The sequence below is a fragment of the Protobothrops mucrosquamatus genome, unplaced genomic scaffold, assembly GCF_001527695.2.
Source record: "Protobothrops mucrosquamatus isolate PMUCROS unplaced genomic scaffold, P.Mucros_1.0 scaffold_168, whole genome shotgun sequence".
Taxonomy (NCBI): Eukaryota; Metazoa; Chordata; class Lepidosauria; order Squamata; family Viperidae; genus Protobothrops; species Protobothrops mucrosquamatus.
This window is the reverse complement of record NW_015386244.1, coordinates 599236-610046: the sequence shown is the minus strand read 5'-3', so window position 1 is coordinate 610046 and position 10811 is coordinate 599236. Positions and strand designations below refer to the sequence as shown.

General features: G+C 36.6%; 1 protein-coding gene across 4 annotated transcripts in view; it reads left to right on the top strand.

Annotated features, from left to right (window-relative positions):
* Positions 1 to 1717: 1717 nt before the first annotated feature.
* Positions 1718 to 10811, top strand: part of ESR1 (estrogen receptor 1) — a 155721-nt gene continuing 146627 nt past the window's right edge. For 2 of the 4 annotated variants that reach the window (XM_015821902.1, XM_015821894.1), the window contains exon 1: positions 1733 to 2166. In XM_015821902.1, coding sequence (XP_015677388.1) covers positions 1733 to 2166 — 434 coding nt within the window. Of the gene's footprint in view, positions 2167 to 10811 lie in introns of all 4 variants that reach the window. The other 2 variants (XM_029285216.1, XM_015821910.1) reach the window with 2 other exon arrangements.

The following is a 10811-nucleotide window of genomic DNA, read 5'->3' as shown; positions in this document are numbered from 1 at the left end:
TCTTTCTTTCTTTCTCTTTCTTTCTTTCTTTCTCTCTCTCTCCAGTCAAAATTTAAACTAGATGAGACCAATAGAAACTACACAAATAGATCAAGACTTCAGATTTAGAATAGTACTTGGAATAATTTTCAGTGATGATAATTAGAAATGTTTTAGCAGTTGTATGAAAAAATATAGTTATGACTAATGCTATGTTGTGATTGCTATGCTATATTTCAGGAAAATATAGGACTTTATTGGACTTCCTATATTGTTAACCTGTGTCCTGCAGAGTTGGCAAATATATGTGGCATATTAACAGAGACATTTTGTCATAATTCATAGCATTGTTTTAAAACTATTTCTTATCAGAACTGATTATCAGTTCAGTCCTGTGCATATATAATATATGTCTAACTAAGGAAGCAGATCTTAGAGAACATGATAAAAATCTTCTTTGAAATAATTTTAATTCAAATTGGCTAACTAAAATTTGTATATTTTAGTATTAGGGAAAAAGTACATTTTATCAGCTATTATATCACTATAGCCATTTATGCATGATGTAGAAGTACATAGTTATCCATTGGCAAAAATGGGCTTGACAAATAAGTTATTTTTATAGAGTTAAGTGTTTGATATAGTAAAATAAATATTCTAATTCTCTTTTAATTATTTTTATCTTAGTGTGCCAAAATCTATTTACTTTGACATTTCTAAAATTGTATTTTTTATTCTCCAAACTAAGTATGCAATAGGAAACTCAAAAATTCCAAATGAGTATTTTTTGCTAGATTTCTCTTCCTCTTATAACTACCATGCAATTATGTAAGCAGTACATGTTTAGTTTTCATTTCTATATATTTTGCTTCATTTTAAATTCACATCAAAGACTTGTGCTGATAATAAGTATGAGACAACAGAAAGTTTAACTTATCTTTCTTTTTTCTTTTTCTTTTTTTTAAAAAAGCATTGGGCTGCAGCTAAATAAGAGAAACCAGGATAACTGCAGTAAGCAAGTATGTTTGTGTGCCTTTTCTCCTACATAGATATAGTCCACCCTTTCATTTCTGTTTGGTGGAATTTGATGGTTTGTGGCTGCTGCACACAGGAGCAAGTGCAGCCACACAAACACACTTTGCCATACTGTATCTCTGTCACACTGTAGTCCTACTCAGGGTCATTGCACTGTACACATTACATATTTCTAGCAAACATGAAGATGAACAAAACAAGGAGTCTAGATAAGCAGAGATAAATTGGAGCCAGTTTATTACTAAATACAGTGTAAATGGACAGAGCTTTGAGTCAGCCCCTCTCTATACTTTTCTCCCGTGCCTGTTTTTGACTACTGGAACCACATATAGTGAAAAATTAAATGACTAGAATAGTGGAACAATTATTTGGTGGAGATCCAGAAGCAATTGTTTTTGGAGTGATGTTTAAACCAATGTCAGGGAAGGCAAATACCTGGCTCAATGCCAGCACCTTTGTAAAACATATTAGCTCAGATGAAAAGTTAGACTCCGAGGCAGAAAGAGAGAGCCAAAGAGCTCTTGGTGCTTACCTGGCTTGTGTGTTCTTGTAGGCTGGGATAAGCTGGATACATACATAATTGCATAACGTGGCTGAGGAGCACGCTTTTGCCAAATGTTTCAACTCGATTCCTGCTCCCTTTCCAGGTGGATAGCCAGCTGCTGATTCTTCTTCAAGCACAGAACCTAGATATGCGACGTGTTCACTGCTACTGACTATGACCATGACCCTTCACACAAAAACCTCCGGGGTTGCCTTATTGCACCAAATACAAGGCAATGAATTAGAGCCTCTCAGCAGAGCACAACTGAAGATTCCTCTGGAACGGCCGATCAGTGAAATGTATGTGGACAGCAGCAAGACTGGGGGGTTTAACTACCCAGACGGTGCTGCCTACGATTTTTCCACTGCCGCTCCAGTGTACAGCTCCACCAGCCTCACTTATGCCCCTGCGAGTGAATCGTTTGGCACCACCAGCCTGGGAGGATTTCATTCTATGAACAATGTTCCCCCAAGCCCTGTTGTCTTTTTACAGTCGGCTCCCCAACTTTCGCCTTTCCTTCATCACCACAGCCAACAGGTACCTTATTACCTTGAGAACGAAGCAACCAGTTTTGCCATGAGAGACACTGCTCCAACAGCTTTCTACAGGTAAATCATTTCATTGGTTTCTCTCTTTCCCTCTCTCTTTCTCTCTCTCTCTCTCTATTTTTTTTTAAAAAAGAAATCCAATATAAAAAAGAGAGTTAAGGCAAGGAAGGGGGAAATTCAATGTTAGATATATGGGTATGCCTTCAGGATGGTTGACTCATTGTTGAATAATTAGACATTGTATTAGCGTGCTGAAAATTAAAATCTCTGTTATGACTATTAAGCAACTGTTGTTGCTCTGTATGCTAGAAATGAAGTGCTTATGAAAAACAAGTCAGATTTCCAACAGAAATCTGTGGCCTGGGGAAAAACCAGAACAGAAGCCCCAACACTGAGTTACAAAAAATAATAAACTGAAGCAAAACAAAAACTCCCCAAAGTGGAGATGCTGGAAATTAAAATGAACAATGCAAACTTCAGGTTTTGGCTCTTCTCGGTCCAGGCTGTTCCTGCTCTGAATTTATGTAGCTGAATTTGCACTCCATTGTCGGAAATATTTTGTTCCTTGTCTGCCTTTATATTGCACTGACTGACTTTTATATAAAATGTTCAAGATACCTGATGATTCACCTTCCCAAACAGTTGTAACTGACTTAATGAGAGCATAAAACAGCCTTTGGAAAGTATACTTAAGGGTTTGGAAGGGAAGGTTCTTTACGCACACAGTGAGCGTGTTTTAAAATAGACAGAGTCTGTGTTTTAAAATAGTGCTTTCAAATTGTATTTTCTCTACAACTCCTAGTATTCTCATCAAAGAGTTAAGACCTAATTTTAAACGTGCAGGCACACTTTTAGGAAAACAAGGGGGAGTACTGGATCACTATTCTAATAGGTCTGCAGCTGTAAAGAGGCACCAGAGCTCTTTGAAGTAGGTGGCTCCTGCAGTGGTGACAAGATAATAAAAACAAAACATAGTAAGCATTGTTTCACTCTGTAAGGTTTATAATTAGCTAATGCAGAATTAAAATTAAAAAATGCATATATATATATATGCATTATGCATAATGGATTTAGGATCAAGCTACCTATTATGCTATATTTGGACTGCGCAGTTGCTCTTTGTAATTATTCAAAAGCAAGTATGTGGGGTCTCCCTAATCTGGGTCAAGACCTCCATATATAGAGTAGCAATTTTAAGTTAATCTCCTAGCTATTTCCTTCCTAGTTACTATACATTAAAAAAGAAAAGAGAGCCTTCACTGGATCCTGAATGAGTATTTGGAAAAAAGACAGCGACAAGTGTGTGTGTGTGTGTGTGTGTGTGTGTGCATACTTACACACACCGGCACACAGAATAGGCAGCACAACTTAATATAAATGCATAAAAATATGCCTGCATTACTGAAAAAAAATATCCCAATCGTATCTGTTCTCTATTTGTTATTTTGTTTAATGTTCTACAATAAAATTTGCATTGGTTGAAGTGAACCTGTATTAAATGTTAACTGTTCGGTTATTCTGCTTTCACTTTCCATTCCTACACATTTTAGAAAATTTGCGATTGCTGCTTCACAAACCATAAATGGTATGTGGTTGATTTTGTATCCTATGTATACTACAGAATGTTAAAAAAAAATCCTTGATCTCTGGGTTAAATACTGAAATGAAATCAAACAGGTGAATGACAGTTACAGAAAAAGAAAGGGAAAAGAAACTGTGGAATCCTTGGTGTTCTCTGAGGATGGTTGTTTGCCTGAAGATGTTTCATTACTCGAAAAGAAGTCAATAACAGATGCATTCATTCTGCAGGGATTATTTTAACACAACAATAAAAACTTACTTAAACTGCAAGGTGAAAAATTGAAACCAGGAAGAAAGGATCTGAAACTGTTTCTCACCTGAATGGAAAATACACCATGGTAGTGAGACCACACGTGGCTTTTGAGGAATAGCCATATCTTGACATCTATGTTGGTGACTCTGTAGGGTGGAAAAAAGCACTCCATGTTCCCTCTCGGCAATGGTCTTGTTGGCAGCCTTAAAAAAACCCAGCACTTGATTAATAGTGCATTTGAGGAATGTCCAATGCCTGTAATTCCATTAGGCCAAATCCTCAAAAGGGGGGATTTTGCTGAGAAACTTTGTTTAAAACTAGTAGCAGAAGATGATGGGTATCCCCAGACAGGTAGCATCCAGAACGGCTCCCTACCATTGACTACTTTGGGCAGTTTAAAAGAACTCAAAGACAAGGCTAAGTCTAGATACTTCTTTGTTTGAGCTAAGGATACCATTCTCCTTCCATGTATAGAAGCCAGCATACCTATAGCAGATGTTAAGGACAATGGTGGATGAATCGCCTGAGTTGTTGGCTGTTTCTCTTCACTGGAGGAGAAAACTGTATAGGCCATTTTAAGGACTTTGACCGTCAACATATTGACACGGCATATAACTTTGCTTTCAACAATTTAGGAGAAACACCTACCTCTGATGTTACCCAGATGTTTGCTACCTGAAGAAATCATTCCTATTTTGTCACAGAGGGCTAATTTTGCCCAAACAACTACTTGGACCCAAGGATCTGAGTTCTCTTTCCTCAGAACATTTTTACTGGGAAAGGGAAGGGATTATTCTAGGATGTGGACTTATCATTTGCAGTGGGACATAATATTTCATTGTGGTGTAATTTTCTAATTCAGATAATGGGAACAATTAAAGAAATATGAGGAAATAAGTGTATTTCGACAGCTCTTAGCTTTCTCTTTAGGTTTGCCTGAGGAACAATAGGGAGCATGGTGTGTTTTGTTGCTATGACATTCTTCAGGTCCAAAAGACTTCGCAATCTTGTATCCGTTCTTTTTTTTATTAAATATTCTTGGCAAATTTAAAGACTCTGATATTAAGTTAAATTACTGTTCTGATATGTTAATCTAGATGCTTTTAATAGCTATGCAGTGCTTGTAGCACTTGGGTCTTCAATTGGCCAGTGATATTATTTTAATAATTGTGCAGCGCAATTCTGCACAGGCTTATTTAGAAGTAAACCCAAGTGGCCATCAGATTTATTCCCCCAAAGAGTGAGCCCACGAGTACAATTTCATCTATCTATCTCTTATATATTTGGTTCGGTTTTTTTTAAAGCTAAATTTTCATTAACTTTTATTCATACATACATACATACATACATACATACATACATACATACATACATACATACATACATACATATAAAATATATATAAAATGCCCTATTATTCTATTTTGTTTGATTGTAGCCTTGCATACCAAAATGATTGTATATTCGCAATCTTCCTTAAATTATGGGGCTAGAAATTAATTATTCCCAAGTTTAGAGGTTGTGCTTTGCCTATGAAGTTTTATCTAATGCAAATTAAGTTGTGTACTAGATATTATGATTAGATATTACTATAATAAAGCTGGAATATTAATTTGTATCTTTGGATATTGAAATAATAAAACAGGAGAGATTTTAGCCTTGCATTCTTGATTCACAAAGTGACCAATATACAGTAGGGTTGCATAGAATCTGGGCAGAATTTTTTTTGTTTTCCTATGATTAATTCTAAATTTTATATAGTGACTGAAAGCTCTCTACAGAGAACAAAAGGACAAAGTTACTACTGATATTTGTTACTCAGAATCTCTTATGAAGATGCTTCTATAAAAGGTTATAATTGTAGACTATGATTTTTTAAATATCACATTTGTCTGAAATATATATACTGGTAACATTGATAAGCTACTATTTCTACTGACACTTTCCTATTCTCCTAGTCTGCTATGAATTCACTTTTCCCAGTATGCAGAGATCATAAAGATAGTAGAAGAATGCTGTTTTTAAACTTCATTACCTTCATTCCCCACCCCCCCACCCCAACAGTTCTGTGAAATTAGCTCTTGGTGGCAGGCAAAGAACAATGTTCTGTCTTTTACAAGGTTTTTTTTCCCTTTTCTTGGCTGCAAAATGGGAAAAATCATGATATGCATCCAACTATTTTCACTTGGTTCAGATGATGATTGTGTTCACTTTTTAATCTAGTTCGAATCTCCCCGCTCACCTTCCCATTAGGTTTGATGACATTATGATGTTACAGCTGGTTGTTTCTGTAATAAAGCTTGAGTGTTGATTCCTACCTTTGGATGCTTCATTAATAAAACACAGAAGATGCAAACAAATTCTTCACCTCTAAATGTGTGCTAGAGTCCTCAGGTCACAGTTGCTCTTCTGTAACTTTCCACTGACCACCTAGTTGTTGGATCTGAAGGTACATGCAGTTCAGTGGCCTTTTAGTTGAGAGGAAGCTTTGCAATGTCTCATTGTCCAGATTATCAGACTAGTCATGGGCATGTAATTGAGCAGGATTTATTGGTAGAACTCTAAGTGATTTGCAGTAGAACAGCAAATGTCTCCCAATTGTTTAAAAACAAACAGGGTTAAATTATCTAAATTTATATTAGACAGATAATCCCTAATCCAGTGTTTTTCAACCTTGACAACTCTAAGATGTATGGACTTCAACTCCCAGAATTCCCCAGCCAGACATCCTGTTCCTAAACCAACCAATTCCTAAGGTTGAGAAATATTGCCCTAATCCAGTGGTGGCGAACCTATGGCACGGGTGCCAGAGGTGGCACTCAGAGCCCTCTCTGTGGGCACACACGCTGTCGACCCAGTCCTAGGCCTTCAGCTGGGTTTTATAAAACTTTTTCATTTTAGGCCTCCGCTGCCGTGTGCAAAAAAAAAGGTTCAATCAATCAGTCAATTTCAACTTCTTGCAGGGAAAAAAAAGATCTTGCAAAGTTGGAATTGATTGATTGAATTTCTTAGTCCCATCCAGTCTGCCGTTACCACTGCAGCCATGCCCAGCCAATGGGCCACGTCCCCCCAATTGGTCACACCCAGCCAATGGGCCACACCCACCCGGCACCCGACGATGCATAAGTGGGTTTTGGGTTGCAGTTTGGGCACTCGGTCTCTAAAAGGTTCGCCATCACTGCCCTAATCTGTGGAGCCATGAAGATCTTATTTGTACATGTACTGCATGGATCATGGAATCCAGTAGGACTGTTCCCTTGGAATCACCATTTTTTAGAGTTTTTTCCTCCTGTGTACTAATCTGTTGATCAGCTGTATTATTCCTGCTCATATTATGGCCTGATGATTTATCTCTAGATGGTTTCTCAGTTCTTTCTATCTGCCCATTGTCTTACTTTCCAGTTGAGAATATTCACCAAGGTATAGATGAACTAGAAAAACCTTTATTTGGTCTCCTTGAATGGCTGCTTTTTTGTGGAATGCTTTCCAGAGACAGCTTAGCCATAACTAAGATAGGAGATGCAGCTGGCTGTATCATTGGCAGCTGTGTGGCTTCAACCACAATGGCTGTTGGAGTTAAAACTTTTTGTGCCATTTGTTATACTTCCTGTAAGAAATCAGAGTACCTTCTACTCTCGAATGTATGCACGAAAAAAGTCCCCAAAAAAATTATGGCTTAGACAGCACCATTTATTATAAGGAGCCCTGGTAGCACAGTGGTTAGAATGCAGTATTGCAGGCTAACTCTGCTCACAGCCAGGAGTTTGATCCTCACCGACTCAAGGTTGACTCAGCCTTCCATCCTTCTGAGATCAATAACATGAGGACCCAGATTGTTGGGGGCAATATGCTGACTCTGTAAACCACTTAGAGAGGGCTATAAAGCACTATGAAGCGGTATATAAGTCTAAGTACTATTGTTAGTACTATTACTATTTTGACCATTTGTTATTAAAATTCTTATTACACTGTATGTATGCCTATGGTTGTTTGTATCCTTCTACCTGATCTGGAAGTCTTTATATCCTATCCCATTGTTGGGTCAGTAAACTGTCCACAGTTTTCCTAAACCTGATACCTACCATATATGTTGGGTTCTCAATCATAATAGGCACCTTGGTTTAATCAAATAATGAGTTATAAAGGTAACATTGGAATTAATAATTTTAGTAATGGGGGTGGCAAGAGAAAAACAATTTGCACGAATAAATTGGCCATCAGAGAATAGGTGAGTACATTTGTATTCTCTCTAATGGGGTTCTAATTAATGGAATTAGGTTTAGTTCATGTGCATTATATTACATTATCATCTGTGAAATCAATGCAAGAATCTGCTGTTATTAAAAGATGATATCACTTTTGTTTATTTAGAAATGTTGTCTTTTGCCCTTTCAAATTAAAAATTACTACTGGACATAACTGAAACTTAAATCTAGTGTTTTACTTACATTTGTCCCACTGAAACTAATAAGACTAGACAGAGCTCAACTGGGCTGGAGTTTGGGTTAAAGTGTTCCAAATTTCACACAATCGTATTTATTGAAATATCAATACAGGTCCTTTGTGAGGAAATTTGGCTTAACAATATGCTACACAACATTGCTCAAAATACAAGCTCATTAATAATTAATATGTAATAGAGTGCCCCATTAAGCAAAATGAATATTACTGAGGTTGACCTGTTTCCAGTTCCACCACTTTGGCCTTGAAACAGCATTGCTCTCAGCCAAGATTTCAAACACACGATTTTGTTTGCAGTTTAGATTGCACAATTTGTGCAGCATCAAATAACTTGTCACTATGTAAAAGTTACAAATTTTATTTTTACTTTCTTCTCTGAACAGCATAGAACCTTTCCCCTCCCTCTTCTTTTTTTCCTCCTCCTTCCCCATAAGTTTTTTTTTATTTTATTTATTTATTTATTAAATTTATATACCGCCCTATCTCCCTTGCGGGACTCAGGACGGTGAACAGGCGATATTAAAAACCACGATAATAAATAAATAGTTTGTTTTAAAATCGAATTAAATAACAGGCCTGTTCTAAAAACACACCCGTAAAAAAAACCCACTGAAACATAATCAAACCTATACCCAAACTCACAGTTTTTGCAGTAGGGTTATGTTTTTTAAATATATTATATAAATAATCTCATATACATAGCCACGGATGATACTAGAAGCATAGATAAACTAATGCAAATGCATGGGGAATTATCATAGTTCACTAGAAGTATTCATCTCCATCCTTCTCATGCATCTGTTCCCAGAGAGGTATCATAATTAAAAATTAAAAGTCTGCATATGTTTGTTATATTGACAAACAGTTCATTTGTTTTAGACATTAAGAATTCAGATATTAAGAATTTATCCCACTGAACTGTGGAGCTTCCCCCAACATAAACATGATTAGCTTTAACCTCCAAGGGGCTATGTAATAAAAATGGTGAGAAAGTCTTTTGAAGTATGGAAGAATATATATGAAAAATGGATATAGGAGTAATGATACGAAAACAAAGTAATTTTTAAACTTTCCCCCTTTAATTCAATCAGGGTGCCCTACACATCTTAAAACTCTATAAAACAATGTATTAACTAGAAATGTAAAAAAAAACAAAAACATTGAAACGGAATAAGAAATCATTCCTTGGAAGTTTTTTTTTTTAAAGCAGTAATCAGGAACCTGGTGTGTGTACATTGCATCCATATATGGAGAAAATATTTTTAATGCTTAAATTTGACATAGGGTTTTTAAAATTTTCTTTAGAGAAGGTGTTCCATTGAGGTGATGTTAAAAAAGAGTGCTTTCCCCAATAACTATCCCAAATAATCCCATCTTATTTTGTGATTAGAGGACATATTTGGGCTATCAGATTTATTACTTGTGGAACACACTCAATTCTGCAATCTCTAGGAATAAATTATTTTAAATGAGCCCCAGGTCTCTTAAAAGAGCAGAAGAAATATGTTGTGAAGAGAAAGGTTCAGGCATGACAATCCTACTTCCTAAAACAAACCAATACTGAAAAATTCTACCTTGAGATCTATCTTGTTAAGTGTCAAATCCAGCAAGTTCATACCTCAACTGCTAAGCAAATTATTACATTATTATTAGTTCAGGGAGGTCTAGATATTAAACAGTAACTGTGAAGAGCTATGTTTCAAAAGAAATTTGAAATTTCTTTTTTAACAAGTAGTAGCATAAAATATTACATGGAAAAATATTTTTTGATGTGGGAAGTGGAAACAAAACATTACAATCCACATTTGTTTTATTTTAGAAATGACTTTAAGTTTCCAGCTATCTCTTGTGTATCTGGGTAGACAGCTGGTATAAAAAGATATAAAATGCCATATGACTGGAATTAGAAGTATTTTCCTTTGCAGTATTGGCAATCATACATGGCACAGAACTGAACACGAGAATGGTGGTTGTGAAATAAATCTGGTTTAACAGCTCCATTCAAAGCAAGTCGTGTTTCTTGCCAGGCAACATAATTTTGAGGGATGAAAAAGAATGGCATTAAAATGTATTTCTGCTCTTGAGGTTTGTTTTTTAAGCAAATGACATATAGATGGAAGGAACACCTTGTGGTATCCTTTCTATACTTTGTGAGAAGTGTAAATTGTAATTTGACTAAAAAAATAATGTTTTATGTGTGTTAATGTCTTGATCATCTTTAAAGCGCGCCATGGCATTGGACCTGGTTATATCCGAGACCGCCTTCTGCCACAGATTGCCTCCCACCGGCCGATACGCTCCCACAGAGAGGCCCTCATCAGGGTGCCGTCAGCCAGACAGTGTCGGCTGGCGACCCCCAGGGCAAGGGCCTTCTCTGTCGGAGCACCCACCCTCTGGAACGAGCTGCCCC